At 51.1% G+C, this 19,507-nt stretch overlaps 1 protein-coding gene across 9 annotated transcripts in view; it reads right to left on the bottom strand.

Moving 5' to 3' along the window:
* Positions 1-12,721: 12,721 nt before the first annotated feature.
* ZNF512 (zinc finger protein 512) overlaps positions 12,722-19,507 on the bottom strand; it is an 18,631-nt gene continuing 11,845 nt past the window's right edge. For all 9 annotated transcript variants that reach the window (XM_064508112.1, XM_064508111.1, XM_064508110.1 and 6 more), the window contains 6 exons: positions 18,392-18,559; positions 17,536-17,730; positions 16,736-16,837; positions 15,618-15,680; positions 15,028-15,126; positions 12,722-14,592 (listed from right to left, as the gene is read on the bottom strand). In XM_064508112.1, coding sequence (XP_064364182.1) covers positions 14,293-14,592; positions 15,028-15,126; positions 15,618-15,680; positions 16,736-16,837; positions 17,536-17,730; positions 18,392-18,559 — 927 coding nt within the window. In that variant the 3' untranslated portion in view covers positions 12,722-14,292. The remainder of the gene's footprint in view (positions 14,593-15,027; positions 15,127-15,617; positions 15,681-16,735; positions 16,838-17,535; positions 17,731-18,391; positions 18,560-19,507) is intronic.

The raw sequence follows: 19,507 nt of genomic DNA, 5'->3' as shown, positions 1-19,507 counted from the left end.
CACAGGCCCCTGCAGGAAGAGCTCTCCGTATCAGAAGCCTCCTCGACAGTTTTGGACCAGAGCTGGACTCTGTGACGCAGAGCTGGCCGGCTCTGGAGATCTCCTGGGCATGTCACCTTGGTGTCTGCTTCATCTGCCCTTCATAGGAGATCCGACCTTCTGCGCTGCACTGGCCAAGGGGGGTAGTTCATAGCTTTGTCACGTGTGTCTCCGTTTTTTAATGTACTGCTTCACTCTCATCAACAGATTTCCCTTCATAAGCTGCTAACAGGCCCGGGTCAGCTGCCCTGTTACACACACGTCATTGCTGGAGCAGACAGGTAAGGGGAAGGACAGAGTTTGCTCTCAGTCCTGCAAGTGTGTGCTGTGGTTTGGGCATCGATCAGTGCGGCTTTCCGGGCTGGGGCAGCAGTTTGCCTTCCTTAGGGGCTGCCAGGTACAGGCGGGCCTGGTGCACTCCAGCCCTGAGGATCCTGAGCCGCAGCGATTACAGAGCAGGGCTCTGTTCCCGCTGGACCCAGTGAAGCCCCGCTGGAGGGAAGTTTCACACGGAGTTTATCGGGGAGCACGATCAGCCCCAGAGGTGTGCAACGGTCCAGCAGTAAATGCATCGACAGCATTCACAGCAGCTGTGGATAACAGCGGTCGGCACAGGGTGAGTAGTCCTCACGCCAGGACAGTCCTGCAGAGCTCTCGAGTGACCGTGCCAAAAATGGCTCTGACCTACTAGTTAATTAAATGTGCTCAGGAATATTTTCAGACCCTGAGGCCTGAAACCGGACCCTGAGGGCAGGTGGCACGGAGTTGTCCCCATCACTACTGTTCAGCTCTCCAAAGCCAGATGTATGCATCTAGACTGCTGATCAGGAGTGGTCCAGGGTCGTGCTGACACCTGAAGAGTTCCTGGGGATAGTCTGGCAAAGTGTGAATTGTCCTGGGCTGTTCTAATAACAACAAAACAGCATGGATGATCATGCTTCAGTGCCCAGGAGCGGTCCCCGGCCTTCTTTAATTTACTGGTGCCGACATAGCCAGCGTGTTTAATACGGCCAAATGCCGTTATCCAGAGTGAAGGAACACGGGCCATACCTACAGACGGCCTGCGTCCTGCAGAGGAGCGGCTGACGAGGGTTCAGGAGCCGCATGGACAAGCACTGTCCTTTCCAGCTATGTGAACGGGGGAGAAGTGAGGAAGATTAATTTTTTTTGTCTGTGGATAACAGAAACAGGCTCTGGAGCTGTGGAGTCTGACCTGGAATCTCACCTGAAGAAAACATGAACTTTTGGAGAATACAGAAAAGACAGCGATCTGAGGATTAGGAAATGTCTTTGAGGTAGAGACAGAAAGAGCTAAAGCTTTTAGAAAAGAAACCTAGAGGTTGTGATTAAATGCATGCACAAACTTGGGAAAATGTACCAGGCATTAGAGGGCTGTTTGATCTATGGACAGAAGTCACATAAGAGTCAAAAGCTAGGGATAAAATCATAAATGTTCCAGTTAGCAAGAAGGTGAAATTAACCCTTGGCTGAAGTACGACAGGGCTCCCCGGCTATTGAGTTCACCATCCCTTGACATGGTCATGATGGGTCCCATCCTGAGGACTATCCCATGGACATTATGGCCCATAATTTATTTATGTGACACACAGAGCAAGAGCTGTGAGCAGTGGCTAGAGACAGGACCCCTCCGAGATCAGCGCCTGTCACTGCACGACCAAGCCAGCCTCTTCTGGGCTGACGGGGACTTCAGCCCACGTCAGGGCAAGCTCTGGCCCTGGCCGCCCAGCCCCAGCAGAGAACAGGGGAAGCCTTGGGGCTGGACCCTGCCTCTTTCCTCCCTGCCCTTTCACCCTCTGGTCTGGCTTCGTTCAGGCCAGGAAGAGCCAAGGCCAGTGCTGCGGGGTGGCAGCCCAGCTGCCGAGCAGCAGCTCCTCCCTCCAGAGAAAAATCCAAAGACCGGGTGGAAAAGCGACCTGAAGCCGGGTCTGCAAACAACCGCACTGACTGTGCAGACTGGCTGCTTCTTGCTGCAAGGGGCATCCGCTCCCAGGAGAGGACTCCGGGCAGGAGGACAGCATCCAGTGGGACCTCTGCTCATGGGTCACAGCACACTCTGCCCTCACGAGTGCTGGGGCAGCCGGTGCTGCCCGTGGACGGAGGCACCTACCGCCTTCCACCGAGCTGATCAGACCCCAGCCCGAGGCACCGTGCCAAGGCAGAGCCCTGCGTTTGGGTTACCGCAGCACCTGTGCCAGCAGCGGACGCGGAGGTGGGCGCTGCCCGACCCGATACCCCAGGGAACGGGTCTGGTCCTGCACCAGAGGGTCAGGGGGCTGAGGCCACGCGCATCCGTGCTCTGGCTGGCGAGGAGGGAGGTCTGCCAGCACCTCTGCTCTGTTGGATCAGGCTCTGCCCACAGGTGACTGCAGCGTGGCTGTTTCCCTCGTAGATCCTCGGTGATGTCTCCGGAGGGGCTGGAAGTGCTCTGCTGGGGATCGAGGAGCTGAGGAAGGCGAGGTCAAGGGGTGGGGAAGGTGGAAGCGAAGTCTGGCTGCCCTGGGGGTGTGTATGGACCTGCCTGGAGATGAAGCCACCAAGGAGCTGGGGTGCTGGGGAGAGGTGGAGCAAGGCAGTGACAAAACGCAGAACAGCAAGAAACTGCACAGCCAGGTTCCTGCTTGCTGTGTGCCCCAGGTGAGCTCCCCCCTGTCCCGGTGCCTGGACAGAGCATGGTGCAAAGGCCCCTCATCCGCCTCCCCCAGCGAGGATGGTTCTCTTTCAGCCAGCGCAGTGAGGAGCCTCTTTTTGCCAGTCCTGGATGCACTGTCCGTTCCTCACCAGGTTGATCCAGGGCCCCTTGCCAACATGGGCAGAAATGTTTTTTCCCACTAGCACAGTAGAGAGTTTCCCCTTTTTTCTCCCAACTCAGGTCTGTGATGGGAAAAAGAAAGTGGTTTTCATTGGCATCTCCTGTGGCTTATCTGCAAGTGCTTCACTGACGACTGAGTGGTCGCACTCGAGGTGGATTAGGATAGCGGCAATCAGCCGTGGGGGAAGCAGCTGGCAGCTCTCTTGGGTGGGTCTGTGGCTGTCTGAGGGACCTGGGCTGGGGGTTCATCACTTCTGCCTGCTACTGAAGGGTGGATGCTGTTCTGTGACTCCTTGCCACACGTTAGCAGCTGGTATGAGACGCACAGAAATCCCTGAGGCTGTTTAAAAGAGGTTTCAGACACTGCTCCCCAACCTGCCCTCTGCACTCCACGCTTTACATTTACGTTCTGCCTCACAGGAGACAGCACGTCCTTTGTGCACCGGTTTCACTGTAATTCATAGTGTTGTCGTTCAGCTCAGGCACTTTGCTGGGATGCTGCAGACTCGTTCTGAAATCCTTCAGAAGCCTGTGAATGCCCCGATGACCCATCGTAGGGCATTACATCGCTAATACATTCTGCTAAGTGTTAAGAAGCACGGACTTGGCTTTTGACGACAACCAAAGGTCGGCCTTTAGAAACGTCGTGAGAAAGCATTTGTCCAGACGTCTCCCCGAGAGCAAGCTGTGCCCTCCTGCACCCACCAGCAGCCTGGGGGGTTGCTGCCTTGCAGGAGCTTGGTCAGACGTCCGGATTCACTTCTGACTCCGTGTGTGTGGGGCGCTTTGTGGCATTAGGCGTTTGGGAGCCCCTCTGGTGTGCTCGGCACGTTGTACAGCTGGGAGAGGGTTTTTACTGCTTTGCTCTGTTCCAGGCTCCATTTGTGGCAGGGCAGCCGGATTTCTGCATGCACAGTCTGGATGTCTGCCTGCCTGCCAGCCCTGGCGGCATTCAGCCCCGTCAGCGCGGCCGGGTGATGCCCGCACCAGCTTCAGGGGTGTCAGAGGACGGTTCAGCCCGGAGGCAGGTCCCTCCCAGGCAGCAGTGCTCCCGTCCCGCCTGGACTCCAGGCCTGTCTCCACTAGGATCTGGATATGGATATCTAGGACCCTGTGCGGGGGGGGGGTGTCACTTCCCGGACAGCCTGGCAGGGCAGAGCTCGGCTGGCGGAGCCGGGCAAGGCAGGCTGATTTCTGTGTGCATACGGACTGTGTGTCTATATGTACGGGGCACATTTGTGTGCACGTGAGGGAGGTGCGTGCACGCACTGTGTGTGTTGGGAGGGCACACGTGCAGGTGTCAGGAGCCCGTGTGTGGGGAGGGCACGTGCGGGTGCTGTGCCCACGGACCCTGTGTGCGTGGGGGTTCGTGTGGGTGTATGTACACAGACCACGTGCACGAACGTGAGCGTGGGGACAGCGGTGCAGGTGTGAAGGTTGCGTTTGGACGGACCGTGTGTGTGAGCAGCACGTGTGTGTGTGTGAGGGGCTTCTGCGTGTGGGTCCTGTGCACGTGCGCGTAAGGGCATCTGCACACGCGTGGAAGCTGTGTTCACGGGCACAGACGTGCAGGTTGTCTTGGCCAGATCTCCTGGAAACGGGCTTTTCCCTCCCTGTTGTGGTTTTTCCCGGTAGCTAATGCTGAGCTCTCTGTCCCCGTCGCTCTCTCCTCGTCCCCAGATGACCTTGCTGAGGTGGAGGAGCTCGTGGCTCAGGTGAAGGAGAAGACATCAGACGTCCAGCACCAAGGCCCCATTGCTCCCCCTTCCCCAAGCGTCCCTGGCCCCGCGAGGGGGATTTCACCCGGGTACCACCCTCGGGTGGTCCCTCCGGGCAGCTCGGTGTCCAGTGCAGTTCCGGCCTCTGGAAGCTGAGGCGGCGGCGGGAGGGAGGTGGGGGGACGCCGGGCAGAGCCAGAAACCTCCCTTCGGAGGTCACCGCTTGGCCCCACCGCAGCTCTGAGGGCCCTGCGGCAGCTTGCCGAGGGTCTGGGGGCTGCTGAAACAGGCCGAGCCCGGGGCCGGAGGGGCTGTGGGAGCTCCACGCCTGGCGATAACCAAAATCAGCTGCACACGGCCCTGGTCAGCCTGCTCTGACTGGATCTGCTTTGACCTGGGGCCCTGCAGAAGTCCTCCCCTGCCTCAGTCAGTCTGTCCTGTCGACTCCATGAGGCAGCGAGGTGCCGCTGTCTGATGCTGCCATGTCGAGGCAACGGGAACCGTCCTAAGAGCCCAGAGAACCGTCACGGACTGGCCGTTGGCTGTGGCAGCACGTCGATGTGCACGGGCACGCAGGGACGTGCAGACAGGCGCAGGCGTTGCTGCCTGTGGCTGTGCTTCACCTCCGCTTTGCACTGCCTGTCCTTCGGCGTGGGCCATCTCCGCGCTGCCGCTAGCGCGTGGCACTGTCCTCGCCGCCGTCCACAGGGCACGCGCGGGCCGGGGGCCTGCACAGCGTCCTGCAGGTCATCTGCGGCCCTCTCTACACCCGTGGTGGTGGCAGCTGAGACACCCGAGGTAACTGGGGTCCTGCTCACCACTCACGCTTTGTCCCGCTGCGCCTGGCACGAGGTACCTGGAAACTCAGCCCTGGCCCCGCTCTCCTGTGCGTGCGGAGGAACTGCTCGGGGCAGGAAGCCCAAACGCGCCTGGACACCTCCCGCTCCATCCGTGCTGCCATCGAGGCCTCACTGCTGCTCCGGGACAACCTAACCATAGGCTGTAGGTCGGGCAGGAGCAGGGGTTTGTGTCTGTTCGCTTGGGAACAGATTCAGAGCTGAAATCTCCTAGAAGAGCACTTGTTCTCCCTGGATGTATAGGAGAAAAAAGCGCAGGAACGGACTGGACAAGCTGAGTCCCTGAATCAAGCCTCTGCTGTCGGGACCAAAATGCCATACCATCTCTTAAACGAGCTGGTTAGGATCCTTCATAAGGTCCATTTGATTTCTCATTCTCTCTTTTACCACCAGAAGACTTTCCAACCTCACTGCTGTGACGTTTGCATCTCTCCTACTTGTTTTAGCCTAAACTCGTCCACGGCCAGTGAACGCTGACTCCAGCCCTGATCCCGCGGATGAACAGGCAGAAATCACGTCCTCCCGCCTGGCTCTGCTGGACATCTCCTGTCATGCCAGCAGAATTTCTCCTGCGTTCACACAGACGCTGGCAGGACCTGCCCCCCTTTGACTCTTTCTCCTAATCGACTTTCTGCTTGGGTAGCTGCTCTCCCGTTCGTACATTTGCTCTTTGCTGGAGATGACTGTTAACTATATATACTGGAGCTTTTTATAAGTCTGTTACTTTGAGATTCGGAGTCTTGCTGGTTTTAGAAACTGAGCCGTCACCATTCCCTCTTCCAGTTCCCTTTTCCTTCTGACTGACCTTCTACTTGGGTAGCTGCTACAGTTTGTCAGTGCTCGGCCTTTTGAGCTTAGCCCTGGAGCTCTGCCTTGGGCTGTACGAGCACACACTCCCGTAAGGCAGGTCTGCCCGTCCTCCCCTCCCGTGGTGCTGAGGCCTGCCGCCCCTTTACGCTGGCTTTGGCAATTGTGAAGCACAACCCGGCGATGCTCTTGTTTAGCGGGCAGGTCTGGCTTGCACCGAGAGCAGCAGGCCGAGCTGCGGCCAGGCAGTATGAAAGCACAGCTGCGGGCAAGGCAGCGGGAAGCATCTTTGTGCTGCTTCCACAGCTCAGTGTCGGCTCATCGTGACCCCCGGTATCAGCTGCAGACCACCTTCTGTCCATCATTTTCTTCATCCCAGGTTTAAGTCAGTCCTGGCAGGATGGGCAGCGAGGTGGGCTGCTTATCAAAGCCGCGTCTAAGGCAGCCCTGCCTGTCGGTTAGAGGCGGCAGGGAGCTCCTGCAGAGATGCAGCCTGCCGTCGGCAGCGGCTGTGCTCCTCTCCGGGGCTGGAGCAGACCAGCCGGCCTCGCACTGTGCTGGGCTGCTCCAAGGCTGGGAAGAGGAGAGCACGGCTGGACGGGTGTCCTGGTAGCGCTGGGGGTGCAGCGTGCTGGGGCGGGGGGAAATGATGCTATTGCCACCTCCTTCCTTCTGCTCGATGGTGCTTTTTTTTTAAAAAAAAGATAATAATAAAAAAAGGTTCCATGCTTGCTGAGTCCCATCTGTCCACACGTGTTCAGAGACAGCCAGTTACCTCCAAACTGCACAGCCAGCCGCAGCACTGCCCCGCACCGGCGTCCTGACGGGCACGGGCGCACGTGGCTCGGCGGCCCCTCTGCTGCTGAAGGCTCGTGATTTCCAGCCCTCCCTAGACGCGTGGGTGCCTCTGCCCCACCTCGCCCTCCCCCCGTGCTCCACGCGAGCCGGCACCCCGGTCCTCTCCTCCCACAGCCGCGGCTGCGAGCGCTGGCGACAGGCGCACGGGCACCTTTGCGGAGCAGGACGGGGCGGGTGCTTTGTCCCGCCGGAGCGGAGCGGAGCTCCCGCAGCCCACACGCGCCGCGTCCTCCCGAGAACCTGAACTTCTTGACGGTGCTGCCAGTGCTCGGGCCGCTGAGATCTTCCTGCTGCTGCCGGGCTGCCCTGGACGGTCAAACCGCTTGCTGGAGCCGGCCGTGGGGTGCGGCCAGCAGATGCTGGACCTAGCCAGCGGCTGGTTTGGGCTTGTCGGGCTGGTAACGGGCCCTGCGGCGTCAGTACCTTCATCTCCTCAGGAATTAATTAAAATCAGGTAGAAGTATCTGGCTGCGCCAACGCAGATCAAAGGGCGGGTAGCCGCAGAAGAGGAGTCGGTGATAAGGTGAAGCAGCAGGTGAACAAGCAAAAGATGACGGACTTTGGGTGCGTGTGGGTTTGCCTGCGCTAGAGCTGAAGACGAGAGGAAGGACATCGTCGTCGGCAGCGGGGGCCAGGGAGCCCCATCAGTCCCCGGCACAGCCAGCTGTGTAGCGGATTTGCGGAGGAGCAGCCCAGCGAACGTGGAAGGAGACGGCCATCGCTGCCGCTGCCTCTGGGTGCTGCCGTAACGCAAGGCGTCTCCACCTTGGTGCCCCGGGCAGACACCCTGCACCCGGCACCGCTCCCGCCCCGGGTGCTCCCGGGTCCGCACGGGCTGGGGACACCGCCGTTGCGCCTGACGCTGGTGCGGGGCCTGTCGCGGGAGCGACCGGCATGGGTGCAGGGCCCATCCGCACTCCCAGCCCTCTCACATATTCGTGTATATGTCTATACATGTACACGCACACACATTTTTAAAGATGCTCTCTGGCACAAATTAAGGGAAACCTGCAGTGAAGCGAAGGCTGGGCAATTTGCTGCTTAACAACCCCCCATGCACATAAACGGGCTGCAATAACTCCCACACAGGAGCTTGCTGAGGCCAGTAATTTTATATCCAGAGAGGGAGCGCAGGTACAAAAAGGATATTCAGAGTTAAATAATTGCAGGTGGTTGGAGTCTGTCCTGAAAGGACGTATCCGAGATAGCCATAACAAGACATTCTGGAGAAGGAACAGCAACTTATAGCTGATTTCAGCAGTAGGAAGGTGGTGAAATATTCCTGCAGGCTTTCAGGACATCCCCACTTAAAATGCAGCAATCTTTCCAGCAGATGCGCTTCAAAGCATCTTTTTTGTGTCATCTGTAACTAAAACTTTTTCATCTCAGGGGTCTGAAGGCTGCAAGGACCCTGTGCAGAGGCCACCACGTGCCCTTCATTTATAAGGCTGAATTTCATCTGCTGTTGCATCTCCCAACCACTTAGTATTATGAGATACCGCAGCATTTTTGTGGTTACCTTCTAATTTTTACTACTCTCTGTAATCCTCACAGTCAGTCATCTTACTCCCTGCCCTGTTGGCTGAACTATCCGTGAACGTTATCGACAGCACAAGTTTAATGTGGATCTCTGTGGGATTCCCCCGGCAGCCTCACCACTCTGAAAACACCAAGTTTCTGTCCCATCCTTTGCCTCCAACAAAACAACCATCCTACTTAGCGCGTGGCAGTCTCATTTCTTGAAGACCTCTTGATGAGGGACCTTGTCGAAACCTTCTGGAAATCCAAGTAGGAGATGCAGCAAGAAATAGTCAAAGTCTACATAGAGCTACTGGAGCGAGTCCAGCGGCGGGCTACGAAGATGATGAAGGGACTGGAGCATCTCTCAATTGAGGAAAGGCTGAGAGCTGGGACTGCTCAGGCTGGAGAAGAGAAAACTGGGAGGGATCTTATTAATGTGTATAAATATCTGAAGGGAGGGTGTAAAGAGGATGAGGTCAGGCTGTTTTCAGTGGTGCCCGGCGATAGGGCAAGAGGCAGTGGGCACAACCTGAAACACAAGTTCTATCTGAATATGAGAAAAAACTTCTTTACTGTGAGGGAGACAGAGCACCAGAACAGGCTGCCCAGAGAGGCTGTGGAGTCTCCATCCCTGGAGATATTCAAAAGTCATCTGGACAAAATCCTTGGAAACGTGCTCTGGGTGACCCTGTTTGAGCAGGGGGTTGGACTAGATGGTCTCCAGAATCCAACCTCAACCCTTCTGTGACTCTGTGATATGTGGGAAAAGTCGTCTTTTGAGGTTTACTGTGTCCCCATTGTCTTTTTTTCAAAATACTTAAAACGAACCTCATATACTTCATTTGTGCATTAGTCCTGCCCTTTATCACAACCCTCATCACCGTACGGACCAGTCTCCGCTTTTCTGAAGCTGAAGCAGCCGTCTATGGAACCAGCACCGCATTTACCAGCGGCCCTTGTCCAGGGTAGCGGGAAACGAGGCCGTCCCGGGGCAGGCTGAGACCATTCAGCGTGTGCAGAGAGGCACCGCGGCACGCAGGGCCAACAGCCCTCCAGGGGCTGGAGAGAGAGCGGGTAACGCTGGCCATCGTTTTTCTAACCTTTTATTTGCTTCTGTCTCGCCCAACACTCACTGGGACTGTTTTTCTGCTTACGGTTAGGCTGTGTTCAAATAAAGCCTTTACCTGAATAATTAACTGACTTTTGTTGCTCACTTCGGAAGAAAGCGAAGCAGCTCACTTCTGAGGTGCAATCGCACTTTTGAAAAATAAATGCCTCTGATTTAGGAAAACTTTGAGCATAATGCAGATAGCTTTTTAGACTAGGGTGACAGACCTGCCTGATACAACGTGCATAAAAGGGAACAGCCTACTAATTAAAGTAGCAGAGCTACCCAGCATAATCCCCCCCCCCCCCCAGCCTCCCCGTTAACTCTGCTGCACTTTAATTATGGAATTGACCTACTTGACTTTGAAGACAGCTGGCTTTCCGAGTCGATCATCACACTAAGACACAAACAACGCTGTGTCACGGCCAGGCCACATCCCAGGGCAACATCAGCCCTGCAGCTGGACGCTTCCCACACAGGTCACCCGGCAAACACCGGGGAAATACATGCTCCAAGGGCTGGTCCCGGGCCCTGGCTCGCTCCCAAACCCTCTGCACCTGCACGGCAAAATACTCACGTTACACCTAACGTTGCTGCAAAGAAAACGAAGCGGTGGAAGAGCTTGCCTGGCAAAGGCGTGGTGTCTTTACCACTGGAGATTTTAAAAAAGCAAGTTGGATGCACTCCTCCAGGAATCAGACACAGCTGCATGTTTGCACCCACGATGTGCTGCAGTTGTTTCACTCCTGTTATGCACACACAGCGGTCGGGCTGTTTATTCTGGCTGGAATCACCAAGAGGTATCGCTGTCTCGGTGTAAGGTGCAGCCCCTGTTCTACAGTTCCTGCATACCCAGACAGACCAGCTCCATTTTTTAGACCTTCTGTCATCATTAAAACAGCTCAAGAACTCTGAAGCGACTGCACTGGATAACCTGCAGAGGAGACTCCTAGATGATCACCTGAGGAGCTCTCAGAATTGTTATTAATGGCTTTTAGCGGTTCTTGGAACAATGAGGAAATCCTGGAGGCTTAAGGAAAACAGACAAAAGAGAGAATCTCTCTTCCTTTGCAAAAAAAACAAAACAAAACAACCTTAGTGTTGTGCCAGTATTTCAAAAAGGGCAAAGTGAGTGGTCAGTGTAAGTGCAGCCAACCAGTCTGAAATCCATCCCAGGCAAAACAACAGAAGAGTTGATACTGAAGGACATTGTAAGTAAAACCAATCAACGTGGTTTCACAGAAATTAATTTTTGTAAACAATATTTTTTAATTAAATTACAAGTCTGGATCGGTAAAACTAGCTTTTGACACGGTAAATTTCTGCAAGGCATTGTTCTTGGCTCCACGTGCTTTTCAGCGCTATACAAAGATCAATGGAGCACATATTAAATGCTGGTTACTAATTGCTTACAAAGAAATAGTTGTAAATAGGATCAGTCCTAGAGCATCCCAGAGTCTGCAGCTATGCGGTATCTTTATCCATAGTGCTGATGAAAGTCTAAAGCAACTGCCAAAAAAACCTGCAGGTTAAAAAAGCTGATGACAAATGAAAGCAATGAAGAAATTAACTGTACAACAGTTTTATGAAACAATTGCTCAACCACAAAAAAGTTATTGAGGTCTATGCTGGAATAATTCAGTGAAATACAGGGTTTTTTTTTTTTTTTTTTTTTTTTTTACAAAGGACAGACTAGTTCATGTTGCTGTCTGGACTTAAACACTGCTAAATTGTATTTCTAGAAAGAAAGAAAGTAGGCCCTCAAACCCAATTTGAGATGAACTTAAATTAGAGTGCTTAAGAGAGTAGATTGCTAACTGGATGTAAACACTGTAATGCAGTAGTTGAATAGGAAAAGAAATAGTAGCTAAGAGCACAGAGATGTTATCATTATATTCTACATAAAACAGACCAGTCCAGTCCAGCTGTCTCTGCACTTAAAACGCCAAAAAACACTATTGAGTATATAAAATGTCAGCAAAGAACCAAAAGAACCAAAAAAAGAAATTGAGAAAATTATTTGGACTTAGACTAGTAAATCTCTTTAGCTCATATAGCAAATTATGTGTGTGGTTAATTATGCCTACGAATATACTGGAAGAAATTTCTGATAAAATAAAGCTATTTGAGTTACCACGATTGAGCAGTATGAGATGCAGAGGCTGAAATTAAAAATAATTCCAATGAGAAATAAGGCACATATTATGTAGGGTAATTAATCACTGGAACAACTATCTAGTGACTAGCTGGTTCCTCTTATTTTTCCACATCAAAACTGAATCTTTTTTAAATACATACTTGCTTGAACCTAAGTTACAAGAGCAATGCCAGATATGCTGGGGTAGGATTTTTGACCTTGATTTGCAAAAAGCCAGGCTGCACCTACGCACTGGACTGCTAACGAAAGGAGCAAGCAGCAGACTCACGGGTGCTTGAAGAGTAAATATAACTGAGCATGTCAGGTTGTGGTTCAGTTAGCTGTTGTTATAGCTGTACTGACAGCCCTGAGTACACACAATGTTCTCTGTCCCCCATATAAACATTTTCCTTGAGGCTAGCTTTTCCCACGCCCTCAGAGCAGTATTTCAGGGCACTGCTGCACTCACGTTCAGCAGCCGGCCTCAGTCCCTCAACAGCAGGAAGCAAGCGCTCCTGGACGGACCACGCTCCTCAGAAACAGTGGACTGTGCTGCTGCAGGATTTGTCACGTCTCTGCTTGCAGGCCTGCACTGCCCAGCATCTCCCACTTGTGCAGCAGTGCCACCGACACGCACCAGCTCGACCTGCCACAACACCGATGGAGGCAAGTGTGGATGGATGATGGATGGACAGTTGCATAATGATTTTCTTCCTGCATCACGTTACATGCAAGACTAAATTGTTGATATAACTCCACGAAATCCAGATAGTAATGACAAACAAGCAGGCCTAGAAAGCAGTGCTCATTAGTAACTCATAAGTGACAGTAAACAGGACTCTCGACTGAAATCCACAAAGAAAAACCGTCTTTAATACTTGGGTTTATGTTGTTGCCCATCTGTTGGACAGGAAGGTAGTAAACATGCATGGTCAAAGTACAGCTGTGTGAGGGGAAACGGGGTAAGAGAACTGCACAGCACCAGCGAGCACGCACAGCAGTCCAGTGGGCAGGCTGGGGTGTGCTGTGCAAGTACGGTCGGTGCCAGGAACACCACATACCAAATGGACAAGAAACCACATTCTCACACTGCAGACGCTTCGTTTTGTCTTGTTCTGATCTCGCCCCTCGTGCTGCAAGCCCTATACACCCTGCGTGGGATCCAGGCACGTGTACTGCGAGCGCAGCACTGCAACCACGGTGATGACCGGTCCCAACAGGCAATGAAACCACTGCATTTAGATCACAGTGGCGGACCACGTGCTGTCTCCTTGTCATACGGGTGTTAATCCACCTGGGACACGGACTGGTCAGCTGGAATCTGCTTTGCCTTTTTCGTACAGAAGCAGCAGCTCCCGAGAACACTTTGGCTGTACAGCACTTCCACTGCCAAGGCCCACGTGATTATGCTGGTAAAAACACATACATACAAACCTGTCTGTTCACCAGGCACCGCATGGGCTTCCCCGCGAATCTCAGCACTGGCAGCTTTCCTAGTTACGGTTTCCCAGGTGAGTCTGAAAGAGCACAAGCTGTCTTCAGAAGACCAGCACAGGCCGTCTTACTACACTAGTTCCTGGGGGTCTCTGAAAGGCCAGTGAATCTCTAACGAAACGCTGGATAGTCCTCATTCCCCACGGGACTGGAAGACCCTCTACATACATTCAGTGCCCAGTGCTACAGAAGACATGCCGGGGGAACATCAGGCTTCTGACAAGGGCGATAATGACGTCCCGTCACTCCTGAGCAGACAGAGATCACATCCTCATGGCTGGTGCTGAGCCTGGACACCCGGACATGAAGTACAGGCAGTGTCTCGTGCAGCATTCGGGAGCACGTGCCAAGAAGGTACATGCTCTTTTGTGGCAGCCTCGCCAACAACAGGCAGGACTGAGTTACAGGGCAAGCTAAAGCCTTTGCATTCTGCACAATGCTGCTCAGTTTGTGAGCATATTATGCAAGAAAGAGGATTCCTCCCTCAGAGAGACCTAAACGCAGTGCTAGTCAGCCTCTTACGCAGAGAACCGTCACAACAAAGAACCCTGCTCTCGCCCATCAGAGGAAGATGACAAAACAGAGACAGCTGCTACACTGGGAATCACTAAACAAGCAACTAATGTGACCCAAACTGAGACTGTAACTAGGGCATGAGCTACGCTGGCTACATACACTGCTAGTGCCACTGTCCAGGGGAACTACAGCAGGAGAGGCAGTCTCTGTACCACAGCTTTGGTTCGCAGTCTCTCACAACTGACCAGATGTGACAGTTCCAAAATCAAGGTCACAAAAGTTGTGAGTGGAATCGCAGTCCCAAAGACGTTCAGTTGCTTATGTTAGCACTGTGGGTTGTGAGCCTGACAGAAGTGGGGCTTGTAACTGAAAAGCTTTGGGATTACTCCTCCTTTTCCTCCAGGGATTTACTTCCGGCCTCGTTTGCGGCAGGTTTTTGGAAATTCTGCTCTCTGTGCAACTTGGGGCTCTCCCTCTTCGCTACTCTCACTCTCATCCACCCGCTGTGGGCGACTCCTCTTACTCCTCCTCATTCTTTCAACTCCAACACTGGGGAGTTTCTTGACAGACAGGGACCCAGTTCTCTTCTTTCGACCCCGGGTCAAAGGACGTTTCTTCCGTTGTTTCCTCTGCTCTTCTTCTCTTTGGCGGATCTTCATTAGCTTCTCAAAGCTTTTGGTGGTAGTTGTGTTCACATCAAACCAGTCCTGAAGGGTTTAGAAGGCAACAGGTTGGTACTGACAGTGGAAATACCATACCAAGTCTATCAGGGTTCATATTAGAGCTGCCCATGGGACAAGAGTTTGTTGAAATATTAGATCTGGAGAAACAGCTGCCACTCTGCCCCAAAGAAGTCAGATTTGATTTAGCATTAGCAATGGCATGAGAAATGCTGAAGAGCTGAACTGAACAGCAGCAGCTTGGGACAAGACATGTGGCATGATACGGCACTTCCTCCCCAAACAAATGTGTAAGAACAGCTGCATTTAAGCAGATCAAAGGCCAGTCTAGCCCAGGACCCTCTTTCCAACAGTGAGCAAGGAAAGAATACAACGAGGCAAGCATCCAGCATTTCCTTCCCAAAACACCCTTCCCATCTCCAGCAGTCTGGGGTTTGGGGACTTCCACTCTGCCCGCCTTACCTCAGCATGCACAGAGTTGATGTGATACTTGACCCCGCTCTCTGAAACAAATTCCTTTTCACAAAGAAGACACTTGTATTTACCAGCCACAAAGTCTCCCTGGCATGAAAACAAAACAAAAAACAGAAAAAATCACCTATTACTGCCTAGAAGGCTGATGCACTTATATATTATATTTGAATCTTGGACAGACATAACCCATCATTGAGAAGTAGAATGTCTTATTCATTCCAGACCGAATGCTGAAGCAACAGAAGCACTGACATTACCAACAAATTATGCCCACAAAGGATAGGATTACCCTGCAAGATGCTGCAAGGTCTCCAGGACTGTACCTGGGAAAAGTGCTCTTGTAGCTGTGAATCTACAGGTAGGACTGCAACTTCAATAAAATGTATGACATGAAGATGTTCCCTCCTTGCCTCAAACAGTGTTTGCAATAGCAGCCCCATTAGCGCATTGGGAAGCACGCAAATTGGGAAGAACTCGGGCTAGCAGATGGCAGGACAACAGCTTAAAAGGAGATATCTAAGGGACAGGGTAGCCAGTCTACAGGCATAAAAGGGAGCGAGTACAAAAATGCTACCAACCAAGGTGCACGTGCCGAGGTGAGATTTGAGTCCCGAGACACTGCCGTACACAGATTCACAACCCTGAAACAGGAGAAAAATGTGTGTGTCAGCAAAACTCTGGTAAGGAATCTCTTCTTCCTGCACAAGAAAGTCTTGTTCTCTAGGACACTCTTCCCAAAGGCCTAAGAAGGGCAGAGGAAGTGAGATACCAAGTCCTACAAAGCCAAAAGGCTGGTAGTAAAAAGACCTTTACAAGGGAGTTAAGATTTCAGTAAGTTAAATGTTCCCAGTTTCTGGGCATATGTGTAGACATGATAAAGAGATCCCTGTCACACAGATACACTCACCCTCTATTAATAGCCTGAGTAATATGACAAAGTTTGCATTTTGCCTAAAGGGCAGCAGATACATTCAGAACAAAGCACAGTGGCAAGCACAAGACACTACAACCTCTCTTGCCCTGCTCATGCATCTAGTGGCACAGAGTGAAGTACTGCATCTGACATCAACGGTCCCTGTTAAATTCTGCAAAAAGGGCAGCTTTAAGGGCCTATCCCAGGCAGAGCTTTAAGCATCAGTCTCGGGATACTAGATCACTCACCTGGAAATAACACAACCCTGAAAACTGGTGACAGAGTGCCAGAGGAAAAAAAAAAGTCTTACCTCTGGACCAAGTCATGCATGAATTTGTTTCGGGGCCCATTTTCAGCCTTCAAAATAAGACTCAAGTGCTGTGCCAGACAAAACAGTCCCTCGGCCCTCAGATTTCCCTCTCTTCCTCCCTTCCTCTATAATTAGATTTAGTGCATCTGCTAGACTCTACTGCAGGGGCCTGTCATTTTTTCACTGCTAAGTCAAACCTTCACTCACACCAGCTCCTAACTGGATGTGAAGCTGTGTCAACCTGACACCAAGTTGCTAGCTCTGAAGTGGGCGCACACCTCCCCAGAGGGAGCATCCCTAGGGCAGCAGTCCAACAGAGTCTTCGTTATACTACCTGGCCATACTGAGATGGAGCAGAATTTCTCTCCTGCAGACAGAGAGGCAAACTGCAGTTTCAAGGCTGTGGAAAGTTGTTGGCTCATACAGCCCTGAAATCTATCCCCTTTGAGGCTTCAGAAAGACTTCAGGGTTACCTGGTTTGGGCAGTGAACTCTTCGGTACATCTTTATCTCTGTTTTCCATTTGCACAGCACATCTTGACTAAACGTAGGCAGTCCAGGACGAGTATATTTCAACTGAGACAAAGAGATGGAATCAAAAGGTAGAAGAAATGCTTGCTACTCATAGTGTCAAGTACGTATCTCTCTCTCTCAGGCTGTGAGACAGAAGTGCTATTTCTCCTCCTACCCTAACAGCCAAACTCTCAGTAAATAACCTTCTCCTGTCTCACTGACTCTCTACAAACATGACTGAATCTGGAAATTCCCTACAATCCCAGAATCCAAAACCTCCCACAACTTTGACTACAATTCCTCCAAACGTATTCATCCCATCAAAGTCATAAATCATCCTCTCCCGCCGGGTTTCCTTTACTGCCTGAAAGCTGCTCCTGAAGCTTGAAAAACTAGGAAATACTACTGCTTCATGGCAGTATGAATTTTTTGCTCAGCCTGACTTTTAAGCAACATACTGCCTATAACGGCCTTCACTGCTTGTGCCCACTGAAAAATATTGCTACTACAGCAATAGTACTTTAAAGTCTGTATAGCCTACCTTGCTAAAATGATGATAACCATGGCAATTGCTACTTTAGCAATACTATGTTCTAAGATGACAGAGAGAGCAAAATCTGATGCCCTCCACAAGACATGACTCCCCCCAAATTGCTTTCCATGGGCCATGACACACTGGTAAAACTGGGCAGAGACCAGTGCAAGACTCTTCTGCTGTGCAGAAGACTCAAACTTTACACAGCATTCTTAAGGCCTTGCACCTTTCGATCATCCGGAATCAAGTCCTGCAGCACTTTCCTCTTGGGCCATTCTTTGGCCAGTTCTTCTCCAGCTAACTCATGGAGATAGTAGATCGCCACCTTTGCAGATCTCCTCTGAACTCTGCCTGTGTTATTTGGCTCCCGTTTTATTTCCTTCAAGCTCTCTGTTCTTCTCTCTTCATGGAAGAAAGCAACCTGCAAGGAAAAACCAAAAAAGGTGAGTGTCCCTCACTCGTTCCTACTTCAGCTACTCTAAATTCTGTGAATACTCATTCAAATGCCTGCTAGAAATACTGCTCCAGCTGTGGTTCACTGTCACAGACATGAGACAGAAGTGTACCTTCCAGCAAGACAGTGTTTCCTACCAAAATCTGTTCTGGGACACAGCAGTAAGGTTCTAGCAGAGAGCTTCATGCAGCCATTGGCCTAAAAAAGGATACCACATCTATCTCTGTAAAACTCTCATGGAAAACAAGCGTAGTATTTCCTGTTCTGCTCCAGTGTTGGGTCTTTTAAGAGCAAAGGAAAGCGTAATAGGAAGCTCTCACAAGTTAAACATGGTATCGGCATTTTTCCACGGAGCAAAAGTCAGGCTGGGGAAAGGTTTACTGCTACCACAATGATTTACTGTTCAAAACTTCATCGTAATCACAGAACAGGAACAGCTGCTGTCAGAAGGAAAGGGACAAGGAAAGAGTATTCCAGAGAGGCAGAAAATGCACAGATTTGCTAGTTCCTAATACCCACTCAAGCAGAGGACAGAAGCCTGTGTGGGTCTCAAGTCAGAACGGTCTGAAGTACATGAGGGAGTAATCACTATCACACCATCCTGGTGACTATGGCAATTTGCACTTACCGGCCCATGCTTAGATCGGAGGTGGTAGACAAGTCCTGCCTTTGATTTGTAGGCTTTTCCACAGTGATGGCATTTCATAGCCATTTTCTCCAGCTCAGAAGCAGCCTTCCCACACTTTTTAACATGATATAGGTATCCCATTATGCTGGTGAAGCTGCCTGTGCAGCCCTGTCAATGCAGAAGAAGAATCCATGGAGTAAATGCTCTCCAGGTGATTACAAGACCACTGTGTATGGAATCAACAATTTGCTGACTGAAGTACTATCATTTTTCTGCCAGACCAGAGACAATCAGGTAATAAACTTTTATGTTTGTCTATTCAGGTAGAAAAAACTTGGGAAAGATTTGGCTAAAGTTGTAAGAAATTATTTCTTAAATTTCTTTGCAGGTAGTGGGGAACACAAAAAAAGGCTCTTATACTTGGTTGGCTGATTGAACTGTCCTCAAGCCCAGCAATATTAGAGACATTGTTAAACAAAACTTTCAGATAGTCCTAGGATACGGTCCATGTCTCAGTCCACAGAGAAGGACAACAAAAACTCCAATGGTTTCCTGCGTAGACTTAGTAGAAAATTTCCTAGCCCTGAATCCAGTGATGAATTGGAGCCTGGGCTTGGGAACAGGACAAACCAAGTATGCATTAGCAAGTTTTTTATATTTTTAGATGTACCATATATTCTGTACTCCATCCCTTTCTCTAGCTGTGGCCAATCTTAGTATTTTCAAAAACCAAAGGCAAACTCTTGGAGTTAATTGTGCATAAAAACAACTGGCCATCACAAACAACTCAGTCCAGAAGTACACATTAATAAAATACATTTCATGCACACAAACAACAATCTAGTCTCCTCCCCATCCCCCCTGAAGACACCAATGCATCAAATACCCAAGGATATTTTACCACAAACTGAATTTTCTATCTTCTGATTAATTATACAGTATTTTTCATATATATATGATACTGCACCTTAAAATAATGGAGAGTGCTTGGCAGCCCATATCTTATTTGGAAGACTATTTCAGAATTTCATTCCTTAGGGGTGGTTAAAGAGTTTCTTTTAATTTAACGATCTAAATATATTCATTAACAGTTTATAATATTGCCACAAGGTAAAA

This window comes from Dromaius novaehollandiae, chromosome 3 (genome assembly GCF_036370855.1).
Source record: "Dromaius novaehollandiae isolate bDroNov1 chromosome 3, bDroNov1.hap1, whole genome shotgun sequence".
In the NCBI taxonomy this organism is placed as follows: Eukaryota; Metazoa; Chordata; class Aves; order Casuariiformes; family Dromaiidae; genus Dromaius; species Dromaius novaehollandiae.
The sequence above is the reverse complement of the archived record's forward strand: the minus strand, read 5'-3'. Positions and strand labels throughout refer to the sequence as shown.